The sequence below is a fragment of the Dermochelys coriacea genome, chromosome 11 (genome assembly GCF_009764565.3).
Source record: "Dermochelys coriacea isolate rDerCor1 chromosome 11, rDerCor1.pri.v4, whole genome shotgun sequence".
In the NCBI taxonomy this organism is placed as follows: Eukaryota; Metazoa; Chordata; order Testudines; family Dermochelyidae; genus Dermochelys; species Dermochelys coriacea.
The window spans coordinates 17770462-17787345 of record NC_050078.2 but is presented as its reverse complement, the minus strand read 5'-3'; the positions used below and the strand labels follow the sequence as shown (position 1 = coordinate 17787345).

At 43.5% G+C, this 16884-nt stretch overlaps 1 protein-coding gene and 1 long non-coding RNA gene across 5 annotated transcripts in view; one reads left to right on the top strand and one right to left on the bottom strand.

Moving 5' to 3' along the window:
* NCKAP5 (NCK associated protein 5) overlaps window positions 1-16884 on the top strand; it is a 644081-nt gene that overhangs the window by 238169 nt on the left and 389028 nt on the right. For all 4 annotated transcript variants that reach the window (XM_043505027.1, XM_043505028.1, XM_043505024.1 and 1 more), the window contains one exon: window positions 15595-15668. In XM_043505027.1, coding sequence (XP_043360962.1) covers window positions 15595-15668 — 74 coding nt within the window. The remainder of the gene's footprint in view (window positions 1-15594; window positions 15669-16884) is intronic.
* The window catches only part of LOC122458070, a 35244-nt gene continuing 23089 nt past the window's right edge, over window positions 4730-16884 (bottom strand). Inside the window, exon 3 of the long non-coding RNA XR_006277900.1 lies at window positions 4730-4764. This is a non-coding gene — a long non-coding RNA (uncharacterized LOC122458070). The remainder of the gene's footprint in view (window positions 4765-16884) is intronic.

Sequence of the window (16884 nt, the reverse complement as noted above, 5' to 3'; positions counted from 1 at the left end):
CATTCTCCAACAACTTTCCTCCACGTGAAAGAGTTGGATAGAATTCGTCCTGATCACTCTTAGATTAGCCAGTGCATAGTCATATGCTGCTCACCTTCCTCATTACTTCTGCACATGAGGACAAAGTGCCTCTAGAAAATGTCCAGTCTCCACCAGCCCTGCAAGCAAGAGTCCAGGCTTGAGCTTCCTGCCTTGCTAGATGCCCAATTTGTTACCATTAGCTGATGTAGAGTGGCATAAATCCACAGAACTGTTTTACCCCAGCTGAGAGTCTGGCCCCTGTCTTGCAACCCTAATTCATGTTGAGTTGTAGTTCCGTGAGAAGTTCCGGTGAGTTCACTGTATCTACTAATCAAGACTGAGGGCTGCAGGATCAGTCTCTTTAACTGTCTTGTGCTGTTTCAAGCTTTTTTAAACTCTACTCTCATATATGTGGATAGTGACATTTGAATGGGTGCAAAGCCAAAACAAGGCAGCAGCAGAAATGAGACCCAGCTGATTTTTATGAAAATAACTGGCTTCAGAAGAGTTGATAAATCAGCTTTAATCACTTCAGCTGAGATTTAATATGAACTGTTCACTCAGGCTTAAGTAATTTTGAACAATTAAGAAATCTGCTCAACATATTTGTTAAAGCCATCATTACTGTTTCCACCAGAATGTTCATAATGCACACAGCATGCGAAGAAGGCTCTTGCCAGTTTTTTGCTCCATTAAAAGAGTTTTTAAATGTGCAGTTTGGTTTTAATTGCTAATAAAATTAACAATGAAACTACCATGTTGAAATCATGTAAGAAAATAGTAAATTTGTGAAAAGAGCTGTTTTAAAAGAACTTCTTTTCATTGGCTTGCACAGTTTAGCAATAGCAGTTATTTAACTCTAAAAGTGGGCAGTCTGGCACCAGATGCAGTGCTGAAGGAAGTGACAGAAATACCTAATACAAGGAGCTTTTATATTTTTTCCATGTGTTTTATTTTTAGTGCATTGCTGAATAATATTGTATAACAGATAGCTCACTTAAATCCCCAATTCTCCTCACACTTGGACACATGTAAAATACACAGTTCAGACAGGGCTATGTACTATATATATATATATATATATATATATATATATAAAATCTCCCCAGGGGCTGTTGGAAAAAAGCCTATTCCATCAGAAGTTTATGTAGCAGGATGATAATGAAAAATAAATATTTTTTAAACATTATAATATTCTCCAGAGGAACTCTCCCCAGAACTAAAGCTTAACCCCAGGGCAGCTTTCCAAAGTCCTTCAAAGATAAACTAGTGCCTCCCCACATGGGATCATAGCTTAGGTCTTCATCTCTTTGGTCAGCGTCACTAGCTACTTCTGGTTTCTGCTATTATAGCTTGCTAGTTTCAACAGAGTCTACTAACTAACTTTATTATTATTATTTTTTAAATATTTCCCTAAGGGTATGTCTACATTACGAAATTAGGTCAAATTTATAGAAGTCGTTTTTTAGAAATCGTTTTTATATAGTCAATTGTGTGTATCCCCACACAAAATGCTTTAAATGTATTAAGTGCATTAACTTGGTGGAGTGCTTCCACAGTACTGAGGCTAGTGTCGACTTCCGGAATGTTGCACTGTGGGTAGCTATCCCACAGTTCCCACAGTCTCCGCCACCCATTGGAATTCTGGGTTGAGATCCCAATGCCTAATGGGGCAAAAACATTGTCGCGGGTGGTTCTGGGTACATGTCCTCCTCCCGCCCTCTGTGAAAGCAACGGCAGACAATCGTTTCGCGCCTTTTTTTCCTGAGTTACCTGTGCAGACGCCATACCATGGCAAGCATGGAGCCCGCTCAGCTCAGTGTCACCCTATGTCTCCTGGGTGCTGGCAGATGCGGTACTGCGTTGCTACACAGCAGCAGCTCATTGCCTTGTGGCAGCAGACAGTGCAATAGGCCTGAAAACCATTGTCATCATGTCCGAGGTGCTCCTGGCCACCTCGGTAAGGTCTGTCAGGAGTGCCTGGGCAGATATGGGCACAGGGACTGAAATAGGAGTGACTCGACCAGGTCATTCTCTTTAGTCCTGCCAACAGTCCTATTGCACCATCTTCTGGCAAGCAGCCAGGAGATGAGGATGGCTAGTAGTCCTATTGCACCATCTTCTGCCGAGCAGACAGGAGATGAGGATGGCTAGCAGTCCTATTGCACCGTCTGCTGCCAGCCAAAGATGTAAAAAATAGATGGAGTGGATCAAAACAAGAAATAGACCAGATTGTTTTTGTATTCATTTGCTCCCCCCTTCCCTTCCTCCCTCCCTCTGTGAAATCAACGGCTGATAATTGTTTCAGTGAGGTCTGTCACGGGCACCTTGAAAAGTTTAATGGAGATTCAGTCCTGCCTGAAATACTGGGGTGAGGGATAGCTCAGTGGGTTGAGCATTGGTCTGCTAAACCCAGGGTTTTGAGCTCAATCCTTGAGGGGGCCATTCTGTATGACAGTTATTTTTGTGTCTCCTTGATGTAAAGCCACCCCCTTTGATTTTAATTCCCTGTAAGCCATGTCATCAGTCGCCCCTCCCTCCATCAGAGCAACGGCAGACAATCGTTCCGCACCTTTTTTCTGTGCAGACGCCATACCACGGCAAGCATGGAGCCCGCTCAGATCACTTTGGCAATTACGAGCACATTAAACACTACGCGCATTATCCAGCAGTATATGCAGCACCAGAACCTGGCAAAGCGAAACTGGGCAAGTAGGCGACGTCAGCGCGGTGACAAGAGTGATGAGGACATGGACACAGACTTCTCTCAAAGCACGGGCCCTGGTAATGTGGGCATCATGGTGCTAATGGGGCAGATTCAGGCCATGGAACGCTGATTCTGCACCCAGGAAACAAGCACAAACTGGTGGGACCGCATAGTGTTGCAGGTCTGGGATGATTCCCAGTGGCTGCGAAACTTTCCCATGCGTAAGGGCACTTTCATGGAACTTTATGACTTGCTTTCCCCTGCCCTGAGGCGCAAGAATACCAAGATGAGAGCAGCCCTCACAGTTGAGAAGCGAGTGGCAATAGTCCTGTGGAAGCTTGCAATGCCAGACAGCTACTGGACAGTTGGGAATCAATTTGGAGTCGGCACATCTACTGTGGGGGCTGCTGTGATGCAAGTAGCCAACACAATCAAAGATCTGCCGATATCAAGGGTAGTGACCCTGGGAAATGTGCAGGTCATAGTGGATGGCTTTGCTGCAATGGGATTCCCTAACTGTGGTGGGGCCATAGATGAAACCCATATCCCTATCATGGCACCGGAGCACCAAGCCGGCGAGTACATAAACCGCAAGGGGTACTTTTCAATAGTACTGCAAGCACTGGTGGATCACAAGAGACACTTCACCAACATCAACGTGGGATGGCCGGGAAAGGTACATGACGCTTGCATCTTCAGGAACTCTGGTCTGTTTCAAAAGCTGCAGGAAGGGACTTTCTTCCCAGACCAGAAAATAACCGTTGGGGATGTTGAAATGCCCATAGTTATCCTTGAGGACCCAGCCTACCCCTTAATGCCATGGCTCATGAAGCCATACACAGGCAGCCTGAACAGTAGTCAGTAGCTGGTCAACTACAGGCTGAGCAAGTGCAGAATGGTGTAGAATGTGCATTTGGATGTTTAAAAGCACGCTGGTGCAGTTTACTGACTCAGTTAGACCTCAGCAAAACCAATATTCCCATTGTTATTACTGCTTGCTGTGCGTGCCACAATATCTGTGAGAGTAAGGGGGAGATGTTTATGGCAGGGTGAGAGGAGGAGGCAAATCGCCTGGCCGCTGGTTACGTGCAGCCAGACACCAGGGCGGTTAGAAGAGCACAGGAGGGCGCGGTGCGCATCAGAGAAGCTTTGAAAACCAGTTTCATGACTGGCCAGGCTACGGTGTGAAAGTTCTGTTTGTTTCTCCTTGATGAATCCCACCCCCCTTGGTTCACGCTACTTCCCTGTAAGCTAACCACCCTTCCCTCCCCCTTCGATCACCGCTTGCAGAGGCAATAAAGTCATTGTTGCTTCACATTCATGCATTCTTTATTTATTTATTTCTTTATTCTTTATTTATTTCTTTATACACAAATAGGGAGATAACTGCCAAGATAGCCCAGGAGGGACGGTGGAGGAAGGAAGCACCGGGAAAGGTGGTGGAGGCGGGAAGCACCAGGAGGGGTGGTGGAGGAGGGAAGGACAAGGCCACACAGCACTTTAAAAGTTTAAAACTTTAAAACTTATTGAATGCCAGCCTTCTGTTGTTTGGGCAATCCTTTGGGGTGGAGTGGCTGAGTGGCCGGAGGCCCCCCCACTGCGTTCTTGGGCATCTGGGTGAGGAGGCTATGGAATTGGGGAGGAGGGCGGATGGTTACACAGGGGCTGAAGTGGCGGTCCGTGCTCCAGCTGCCTTTCCTGCAGCTCAACAATATGGTGCAGCATATTAGTTTGATCCTCCAACAGCCTCAGCATTGAATCCTGCCTCCTCTCATCACGCTGCCGCCACCTATCAGCTTCAGCCCTCTCTTCAGCCCACCACTTACTCTCTTCAGCCCGGCAGCTCTCCTCCCGGTCATTTTGTGCTTTCCTGAACTTTGACATTGTCTGCCTCCACGCATTCGTCTGTGCTCTGTCAGTGTGGGAGGACAGCATGAGCTCAGAGAACATTTCATCGCGAGTGTGTTTCTTTCACGTTCTAATCTTCGCTAGCCTCTGGGAAGGAGAAGATCCTGTGATCCTTGAAACACATGCAGCTGGTGGAGAAAAAAAAGGGACAGTGATATTTAAAAAGACACATTTTATAGAACAATGGGTACACTCTTTCACAGTAAACCTTGCTGTTAACATTACATACATAGCACATGTGCTTTCATTACAAGGTTGCATTTTGCCTCTCCCCCACCACGTGGCTAACCTCTTCCCTCTCCCCATGGCTAACAGCAGGGAACATTTCTGTTCAGCCACAGGCAAACAGCCCAGCAGGAATGGGCACTTCTGAATGTCCCCTTAAGAAAAGCACCCTATTTCAACTAGGTGACCATGAATGATATCACTCTCCTGAGGATAACACAGAGAGATAAAGAATGGATGTTGTTTGAATGCCAGCAAACATACGCTGCAATGCTTTGTTCTGCAATGATTCCCGACTACCTGCTACTGGCCTGGTGTGGTAAAGTGTCCTACCATGGACGGAATAAGGCTGCCCTCCCCAGAAACCTTTTGCAAAGGCTTTGGGAGTACATCCAGGAGAGCTTTATGGAGATGTCCCTGGAGGATTTCTGCTCCATCCCCAGACACGTTAACAGACTTTTCCAGTAGCTGTACTGGCTGCGAATGCCAGGGCAAATTAATCATTAAACACGCTTGTTTTAAACCATGTATACTATTTAAAAAGATACACTCACCAGAGGTCCCTTCTCCACCTGGCGGGTCTGGGAGGCAGCCTTGGGTGGGTTCTGGGGGTACTGGTTCCAAGTCCAGGGTGAGAAACAGTTCCTGGCTGTCAGGAAAACCGGTTCTCCGCTTGCTTGCTGTGAGCTATCTACAACCTCATCATCATCATCTTCCTCATTCCCCAAACCTGCTTCCGTGTTGCCTCCCTCTCCATTGAAAGAGTCAAAGTACAGGGTTGGGGTAGTGGTGGCTGAACCCCCCTAAAACAGCATGCAGCTCATCAAAGATGCGGCATGCTTGGGGCTCTGACCCGGAGCGGCCGTTCGCCTCTCTGGTTTTCTGGTAGGCTTGCCTCAGCTCCTTAAGTTTCACGTGGCATTGCTTTGGGTCCCTGTTATGACTTCTGTCCTTCATGCCTTCGGAGATTTTCACAAATGTTTTGGCATTTCAAAAACTGGAATGGAGTTCTGATAGCATGGATTCCTCTCCCCATACAGCGATCAGATCCCGTACCTCTTGTTCGGTCCATGCTGGAGCTCTTTTGCGATTCTGGGACTCCATCATGGTCACCTCTGCTGATGAGCTCTGCACTCACCTGCAGCTTGCCACGCTGGCCAAACAGGAAATAAAATTCAAAAGTTCGCTTTTCCTGTCTACCTGGCCATTGCATCTGAGTTGAGAGTGCTGTCCAGAGCAGTCACAATGGAGCACTCTGGAATAGCTCCCGGAGGCCAATACCATCTAATTGTGTCCACAGTACCCCAAATTCAACCCAGCAAGGCCGATTTCAGCACTAATCCCCTTGTCGGGGTGGAGTAAAGAAATTGATTTTAAGAGCCCTTTAAGTAAAAAAAAAGGGCTTCGTCGTGTGGATGGGTGCAGAGTTAAATCGATTTAATGCTGCTAAATTCGACCTCAACTCCTAGTGTAGACCAGGGGTAAGAAAATAGGACTTTTAGGACTTGCCATGTTGGAATAGGCCGCTAGTGTGTCTAGTGTGGGACCATGTCTTTGATAATGGACAATTGCCTGACAGTTCAGAGGAAAATGAAGCCACCAGGCTTCTGGACAATTGTTGATTATGTAACTTTCCCACACCCAGGCGACAAACATCTTATACCCTGAGGCATGAAGGTCTGGATCGACTGTGAAGTTATCCTAGTTGGTTTAAAAGGCAATGTTACTGGGTGAAATTCATCCTGCTGCAGAGTACCAACACAAGGCCCTCTGCACTACTTATGCTTCTGGTGGAGTTATTGGTGGAGCAGCTATGTTGAAGGGGCCATTCTGTCCCAGCTTAGGGCTGCTCTGGAGGGCAGTGATGGGGCCATGCCTGAAACCCCACAGGGGACAATCACAGTTTTGAGTCCTTGTGCTCAGGTGGATGCACAGGGAAATAAATGGCATGAGATTAGTCACAACAAATGGTTTAGGAAGTGTGGAGAAGACGGAGTTATATCCTTGTCCCCACCTTCACTGGTGAGCACAGCTGTGGCCTGCCACAGCTGAAGTACACACTGCACTACCTTAAAGAGTGTAGCTGGGCCAGATTGCCTCTGGATGGCAGAGTTCCTGATGGAGTGGGATGGCTCGACTCCAACTGACACATTGGTCAGAGCCCCCTGGCCCTACTCTAGCAAAGCACTTAAGCATGAGCTTAACTTTTAGCACATGAGTAGTTCCATTTGTGAGGCAAACTCACAGCCAACCCAGGGCTCCTCACTCAGCTGCTGCGGTGAGACCATGTCTCCGGGGCAGAGTTCCTCTGGGCCATGTCTACTGCTTGAATGGTGGGCAGATCCCCTCTTCTGGGAGTCTAGCCTCCGGCTCTGCCCCTTCCACCTCTGTCCCCCGTCCCTCCCATGGCCAGAGCCCTAACCTCCCCTTACCACCTCTGCCCTGTGGCTGGAGCCCCGAGACCCCACCCCTGCCCAGAGGAGCCTCAAGCCTGCCCCCCCTTAGCCAGAGGAGCCCCCAGGCAGCCGGAGGCCTCTCGCCAGCCGCGCCACAGGAAAAGCTCTTGTTTCTTCTCTTCTGGGAGAAGAACCTGAGCTTTTGATATGCACCATGCAGGTTCCGGGATGGCTGAGGAGGTGGTATGTGTTACGCAGCTTCCTGGGTTCTCAGTAATTTCCCTGGACTCCGGGGAGATTACTGATGAACCTGGGAAACTGAATAGCACATACTGCCTCCTCAGCTGCCCCAGAACCTGCATGGAGCATAAGAAATCAAAAACTTCACCCCAAAATCCCACAAGTGGGAGTCCAGCGGCCGTGGCAGCACCAGGGGAGACTTAGCCTACCCTGGCCTATTATACCCACTTCCCATGGTCCACTGGCTCCTTGGAGGCCTTTGAGGAGCAGTGGGCACTGTCCAGAGAGCTTTGCTCATTGTCCCGCTCTGACTCCCTGCTTTTGACCCTATGACCCTCATTCCCATTCCTGTTTTATCTTTTGTTGTCCCCCATATTTATTTGAGACCTGGGCCCAGTAGCTCCTAGGCTGAGGGCCTGTGCCCGCCCATCCCCAGACTCTCAATAGGTGCTGTTGCGGTGAGTCAGCTCTCAGGCAGCAACGACCCAGCAGCACTGATTTACCACTTCAACAGAGTCTGCAGTGACTCAGCCTTCTGGCATGCAACAGCAACCTATCATTAAGCAGAGCCTGAGTCACATGATGCTAGGCTCAGCTACTTCCACAATCCCACCAGAGCTGTCCATCAGTCTGAGCAACAGCACTATCTGGCCAGGAACTATCCTGCTGCCTGGCCACGCACCAGACTCCAGAGACTTCCAGCCTACCCCTACCCCTACCCCTACCCCTACCCCTACCCCTACCCCTACCCCTACCCAAGACCCAGTATTGTCCTTGCCCTACTCCAACCTCATCACTGACCCGCTCCAGCCTCATCTCTGCTTCCTGATCCTTCCCAAAACCTTGGACTCTGACTACCCAGCTTTGACCTTTGGCCTGTATCTGGACTCCAGCTTGAGTATCGACTTGTCTTGTCTTTGGACTGTGACCATCCAGCTATGACCTCTGGCCACATTTCTGATTCTGGTTTGTTTTCAGACTCTGACTTAGGTTTTGACCCAAGCCTGTCCTGGTTCTTGATTCCAGCATCACCCGTGGCCCCGGCCTAACCCTCTGCCTCATTGTGACTTACACTCCAACCAGTAGGCCTGATTATTGACACCGTTGATTTAAAGCTAAGCATGTAATTAGTGATTTGCTTGATCAGGACCTATAATCTTAATCCTTTTCTCAATTTTGCAAAGATCATTAATAAATTTTACTGTGACTTCTACAAACTTATTAAATGATCCATAGAATATATTTCATTTTGCCAATTTTATTTTCTTACCTCCAGCTTTCACTCCTTGTATTCTGGGACCAGGATGTCCTACATTTGCTGCATTACAATAAGTGGGAAAGTATTCACAGTGTCCTGTGTTCCTGATGTTTTTTGTTTTGTTTATGTCCTAGCTAGCACAACAGCATGGCTATGTCAGAGCAAATACACATCTGGTATATCAAAACACTGGATGGTGGATCCGAGTTCACATGTGAGATACTAATTTCTATTTTCTTAAAAAAGGAATGTTTTAGATGGCTTTGCTCTCTAACAACCATTTAACTATAATTTTTACAGGAAAACAGCTACACAGTGGGAATTTTCATATTTTGTTCTGTGAACAAACAAGCTTAGATTTATTTATAGGCTTATGCTGCAACACAACAAAATTACAGGCTTTTACAGAACTGTGCATTAGTGCCCATATGAGTTTGGTATACTTCCCTTTGATGAGTTTACAAAAACCACAATGAGAGCATGGGGTTAAGGAGCAGCTCTGGGTGCAGGCAGCCCCACCCAGCCACACCTGCAGGGCTTTAAAAAGGAGAGGAGAGAAGCTCAAAGGAAGGCAATGAAAGGGAGCAGACAGCTACTCTGAGCTCTCAGAGGGATGTACTGCCCAGGAGCTACCTGCCTGACTTCAGAGACCAGTGAAAATCTACAAAGGAGAGAGAAGTCAAGTGAATGAGCGTGCAGGTCATAGAGTGGGTAGAAGTAGTTTAGTCTCTGAAACTAAAGGACATGAGTAGGAAGTGATCCAGGGAGGGTGCCATCTTAGCACCCTAATGTGTCAAGGGTAGCTGCCCACCATTGGGCCCTGGTCCGGAGCCTGGTGGAGAGGGCAGGCCTGGGGCTCCCCTACCCTCTCCCAGAGGACATTACAATACTATGGGCCTTCATCTAAGCTGAGAGGTCTGCTGGAATAGACTTTGACTGCTCTAGGACCCTGTGCAGAAGGGAAGGACTGGAAATCTTTGGGGTCAGTGGTGCTGAAGGGCAGGATCCAGTTTCCAATGAGAAGATGACCTGCTGATTCCTGCCTGACCACAAGGCATCACTGTGGGTGGCTGTGCATTTTCTACACCCCCTTCTCCCAATTACCAACATAATCTAGACTAGATAATGGAAAGTTTTATTATGATTTTCTATTATTTTTACACAATTAGTGAAAGTCTTACAATGAAGTGATTTTGTGCCATCATATGAGAGTTTACTCAATGGGTGAAATCCTGGCTCTATCATGCTTCAAATAAGCAAAAATTTCCTTCCAACAAAGTTGTGATATAACACTACTAGATTTTAAAAAGTAGACTCTAATTATAGGTTCCCAGCTTTAGACAGCTAATAACTGAATTTCAGAAGTATTGAGCAGCTACTGATCCCATTGACTCAGTTTAAAGTTGAGGTGCTTAGCATCTCTGAAATGCAGTTTGGTAGCCCTCTTTTTAAAAATTAAATCAAAGTGTCACAGGCCATTCTTTACTATCTATTCCAGATGATTATCAATAGTATTTGTATCAGTAATGTTAATCTAAATGGTTCTTGTCACTACTCAGTAACTGGATGTTCCCTCTCTAGTGTTTATGGGAAGGATATTTTTCGCAGGGTCTGAGCCTTATTGCTTTGCAGTGTAGACGCAGCCCCACTTGACTCAGGTCCTGGGACTCATCTGGAAGTATACCACAATTCCGTGGAATAACTTTCTTAGTCCTCTCTATCCCAACAATTTGCTATCCACTCTATTGAAAATGGAAGCTATGTCCCCTTTGCAAATGGCAGCAGCTCAGGTCAGTGTTAACCCCTTCTGTTCTGAGCACCAATCTGCAAGCACACTATCAGAGACCCTCTCGCAATAAAGAGCGAGCTGATCAAGCCTTTTGCAAAGCAAGCTGATTCCTGGTAATGTACGGGATGGGCAGTAAAGTTTTTTCAGAGTGCACCACGATCCTAGGGCTAGAGTGGCCACGTTTCAGGAGTGGGGCTCTGGCATCCACGCTGCAGTGCACAGACACAAGTCAAAGCAACCATATTTCAGAGTCCCTAGCGCCTAGGTTAGAGCATGAGTCAGAAAATTCTAGGGTTAAAATACAATGAAGTCGCTCAAGCCCAGGGTTCCCTAACACAGGTCCCACTAACCCTGGGCTTCTATTACAGTGTAGACATATCCTCAGAGTTCAAACAACTAAAAAAATGGGAAATTTTCCTGTGGCTTTGTTTTATTTCCTTCATTCAGCCTTCAAGCCCACAGGACTCAGCTTTCTTGCACATAGCACTTTGCAGGTGCAAATGGGTCCATTAACCTATCCTTCATATTGCGATGTTCCTTGATGGCCCATCTGATGTTGATAGTCCTGGATTGGTGGGGATGGGTCAGTGGGAACTATTCCCATGCCTGATTTCACAAGTTTGGAGCAAACGTTTTCAAAGTTGTAAAGCAAAACATATATTTTCTTATACAATGGACTACAGACATTGCAAGTGAGTTTAATGCATTCAGCAACCTACAAGCATTTCATAAAGTCTAAACACTAAATACATTCTTATAAAACTAATACCTATTTTGAGCAAAACTAACATGGAGGTGAATTGGTCTGGTCTCCAGTTACAAGTTTGTTGGTTCTTAGCTAATGCCTGCAACCTGGGAAAGAGCTGGCCTTCCAGCATCACACCTGATCCAAAACCCACTGAAATCAATGGGCATCTTTCCATTGACTTCAATGGGCTTTGGATAAGGCTTTTATGGACAATGAATTATCAATTACTTCAAGCTTCTCTTGTTCAAGTGTCTCTAATTAGAAGGCAGGTACTGTATTAATATCTCAAAGACTCAGTAAATATTATTGGTCTCCTTCTGGTTGATCAGGTTTTGTTCTTCCCACAATAGTCTTACCTTGTCTATTTGTACTTTTATTACTGAAACCATGTCCTGTTATAGTTCTCTCTCTGGCAAAATTTCCACTTAAGTTCATATGGGCTTTTTCTTGAGGACTGCAGAATTTGATCTATTATGATCACAATTAAACAGTTGTTGGGCATGTCGTGACTAGAGCACTAGAGAGACAAGGTGGGTGAGGTAATACCTTTCATTGGACCAATTTCTGTTTGTGAGAGAGACAAGCCTTCAAGCCACACAGAGCTCTTCTTCAAGTCTGGGAAAGGTACTTCAAGCGGCACTGCTAAATGCAAGGTGGAACAGATTGTTTAGCATAAGTAGTTAACACACATATACTAAAGGACTATTCAAGGTAGAGTGGCCCGTTAACACATCTGTAGTCACAGAACAAAAAAGAAAGGGTTAGCGTTACATATCGTTGTAATAAACCATAAATCCAGTGTCTCTGTTCAATCCATGATTTTTAGTGTCTAGCAGAGTTATGAATTTAAGCTTCCAGGCTCATCTTTTGAAGGTGCTATGCACACCATTATTTATACCTGTGTGCTGACTACTTATGCTAAACAATCTGTTCCACCTTTCATTTCACTGTGATACTTGGAGTACCTTTCCCAGACCTGAAGAAGAAGAGCTCTTTGCGGCTCAAAAGCTTTTCTCTCTCACCAACAGAAGTTGGTCTAATAAAAGATATTACCTCACCCACCTTGTCTCTCTAATGTCCTGGGTCCAAAACAGCTACAATTACACTGCATAAATAGATTATGGCATTTGGAAATGATTCCCTTTCAAGTAAAACCTTTTTAAAGGCTGACTCCTACTGCTATCCCAGAGCAGTTTAGAGGGGTTAGATGGATTAGTACTAGATAGGGACCAAATCCAGCTGCTTTCACATGTGCAGATAGGAAAGTGGGCAAACCTAGGTTTGGAAGTACAGTACTTGAGCTTTTGTAACAGCAAATCATTGTATTGTACCTTTTAGTCACAGCACAGATAAGATATTTTTGCAAACCACAAAATTTATTTTTGAGTTGTGCTTGATCTTCACGCCATACTGACAAATCATCTGCTGCTGGCTTGCAGACCTCTAAGTAGAAATTGAATCATTTGTCAGGTTTGCCATGGGAAGAACTTGACATTAAGGCAGAAAATATACAAAATAAATATATATTTTCTTTTTCCCAATTGACTTTGTGCACTTGACCATATTTTTCACAAAAATAGCTACAAAATTAACTGTTCACATTATTGCAGTAGAATTGTGTGTAATAAAACTATTGATTCTCTTGGCTGCAGGGCAAAGTGCACTCAAGTATGAACTAGGAGTGATTCATATTACAGTAAAATAAGATATAAAGGGGTTATTAATACTAATTTCTGCTATATGTGATATAGTAAAAGCAATTCATTACAAGGAAGTTTGTTTTAAACAACTTGGTACCACAAGTAATCATCATTATGCAATTGCATAGTGTAGCTTTTCTAAGCCATAACATACCCATTCTGTACAATGATTTTTCTCAGTTTAGCTTCAGAAAAGCTCACTATCTAATTTGCATGATGACTGTACATGTAAAATTTAACTCAATCTATTAAAATAGACACTTTACGGACCCAAGATAATGCCAATGGGTCAGATTCTGATTTCCATGGCAGTGATGTAAAACCCAGATTAATGTCACTGAAGTTGATGGAGTTTCTCCAGTTTTATATTATTGTAACAAAGCACAAAATCTGGTTCACGGGAAGTTTGGTTAAGTAAAAGACTGCATAATCTGTCCTTATATTTGGAATCTACTATTGGGGATAGAGTTTTGGGGTTTGGGAAAGATAAGGAAACTATTGGAAAGCTTTATAATATTCAGTTCCTTACAAACAATGCCAACTTTCAACAAAATATTACTGAGATTATTTCCATTTGCATGGAATAGGTGTCCACTGCTACCTACTTCAGAGAATTTCTATAAGGAATTTTTGTGGTTTCATCAACCAATGTAACCTCTGAAGAGTGAATGTAGCTTTTTATTAGAACAACAAAATAATTACCATGGGCAGAAACATATGCTAGAACATTTCATCATATCCTCACTGTAGAAATCCTGCCAATAATACTATTCCAATTGACTTAACCATCAGGCCACCTCTATGTTGTAGTGTTACCAGAGGTGCAATTGAAGAAACCTCCTTTACTGTAGACATAATTGCAGTTAAAAATGTACAGTAGTGTGTGCAAAATTTATTTTGGTAATCACATGATTATCTTTTTGATTGTATGCTACTCCCTTTTTCACAAGCAGAAATAGGTGTTTGTGGATAATGATTGCTATACTTACATAGCTGTAATTGTATATTAAGTTGTTTTTAGCTTAATTTATTTCTTTTGTTGTTATTTAAATCCATAAATTATTAAAAGCTTAGCTGTATTCCTGAGAACCGTCTATTCTCACCCAACGCTAAGCCCTATAATGTTACACAATTGCTTAGAACAATTTCGGTCCTGGAAAATAAAATCTACATTAGATACATAAAATATGATGGTTGAATTCTTGTGACATTTATTGTCACCTTGTGGAGAGATGGGATAATGTACTGTCCCTGTTGTAATACCACCTTCCATTCCTGAATTATTAAGATAAATGGCTGAACAAAGACTAGCCATTAGGCAACAGACATACACAAGCAAATAATACTAGACAAGCAACCATAGTACACAAGGATATAGTCTATGATGGGGCTTGCCAGTGAGTCCATAAAAAGAAGAACCTTTGTCTCCAGAAACCCAAGTTGGAATTTTCATTAGATGTTGCCCGTGAATCATATTGTTGATAAAAACAATAAGGAGTCCGGTGGCACCTTAAAGACTAACAGATTTATTAGGGCATAAGCTTCCGTGGGTAAAAAACCACTTGTTCAGAGGTGTGGAGTGAAAATTACAGATACCAAATCACTCCATGCCTCTGAAGAAGTGTTTTTTTACCCACAAAAACTTATGCCCAAGTAAATCTCTTAGTCTTTAAGGTGCCACCGGACTCCTCGTTGTTTTTGTGGATACAGACTAACATGGCTACACCTCTGATATTGTTGATAGTCTGTCAAATTAAAAGTACTATGGCTGTACTGAAGCCACTGCCGTAATAACACAGCAAATTATGCTATATGTTATTCTGTGGGATCTTTCTGAAATATTTTATGTAAGTATCATTCTAGAGTTACTTTCATCCTGGAAAGTTATTTTTCTATTGCTGAAGTAAGTGTTTCTCTAGAGAAATAAATTATTTCTTTAAAGAACAGACAAGAGTCTTTCAGCAATAGAAAAATAATTGATCAGTGATTTTTGTTCTGTATCTGAAATTTCACCTGATGAAAAGTACAGTAGCTTTAGTGTGGCTGATAATATCATACTGTTATCGCACCTGAAAAAGTTGAACTGAAAAAGGATCCTGGAGCTGAATTGGTTTGATATTCAAATTCAGTTTTTGAGGTAATATTTTTCCAAACTGTGATGCAAGCAACAAAATAAACATTTGGGTCAAATCATGGTTGCCCAGCAGACATAGATTTATGCCAGAAACCACAAGACCTGAAGAGAAAACATTATCCACCCCAACTCTGACCAAAAACCTACCACCAAGAGACTTGGAGGAGAATTCTGGACATAGCGTGCAGGTGCATGCATATACATACCATGGCCTACCATGACACCTATGCATCTTCCCCAATAATTTCTGTATATAACAATTGGCTTTATAAAGGGTTCTTCTGGCTCTGATATAAGCCTCCATTAATGTTGCTTTTTTATGTCAATGTAAGTTTTATGTGTTGTAGGTTTCCATTTGGTCCTTACCTTCACATAATATCTCTGTTAGTTAATCAACATTTTACAAATGTTATAGTTATATATATATATATGTATATGAAAAAAATATTTTGATCCTTTTCTTTTTAGGAATATATGGACTCAAATAAATACATAGAGCATTTAGTAACACAGCTAGAAGAGCAACGCTGGAACCTATGGAGGCAAGTGCAATTTATATGCATATATTTGTTTTGGAAAGAGATACAATATTCCATAGCTTTTGCTGCTGACTTTAGATAAGATGGACAGGTGTTGAACTTCCAAATCTGCACTTCTGTTGAGATGTAACCCAAAAATACCCATTCACAAATATTAAACTCTCACATGAGTTTTAACCACAGATGAAATAACTCAACAGTGCACCACAAAGAAAGTCATCACTCTAGGAGTGGAATCATAGCCATGGCCTGTCAAGATTGTTAAATATGTCTGCAGGTATCCCTGTGTGTGGAAATACTCTGTTTTCCAAGCATTTGCTTTGCTTATCCCTGCTTAGAATTATTGTCAGTTTCACTGGAGTGGGTGAACTAGACAGTTTGGTCTCCTTGAATATAGGGGTCTCTTTCAAATGGAATGTGAAAGGAAGAAACATAAGTGACCATGAAGTGGTGATAGCATGGCAACATAGGACATTCAGAGTTTTAAAACCCAAACTAGCAATGGTTAATAAGCCTGCTGGAATGAAAGGTTGTCTCTCTCACCAACAGCAGTTGGTCCTATAGAAGATAATACCTCACCCACCTTATCTCTTCTATGAAAAAGAGGCAGTCTTGATGCTCTGGTAAGTATTTTCCATATCTCTTGCTTTCACATCATTACCACTGGATGTCCAGACCCAATCTGCATATCTATAAAGTGATGATTTACATATGCTAATATATACCTAGTGGGGATTTTTGCTCCACCTTGATCAACTGAGAAATGTACATGAGCACTTGAAAATCCCATTGAATTCTGTGTGCTTAGGCAAGTTGGATGCAGAGCTTTGAAAATTCCCTTGCATGTGTTTGCCTTAGAAAATGTAATCTACTCATAAGTTATCAGTTCACCTAGTTTTGCTGCAAAAAGTAGCTATTCAATTCTAAATACATTTTCCCTATGTGTGCCTGCAACTTGATTGGATAGCTTTACTTGGATGGTTTTACTGAAGCGTTCCCAATGATGCCAGATTCCATGGCCCATCCCCATTATGTAAGCCATACTACTGTGCATTTTTTGCATCTCTCTAAAGTTATGGAAATGTCATTCATAAAAGTGACAACTTGCAACATGAATGGTTCTGGGGCTGTATTGTTGTTTCTGAAGAATTGTGCTCTGCAGGTTGTCCCAGGGCTGCCCTGGTAAGAAATGGTACAAACAACCAAAAGGCTTTTTCTC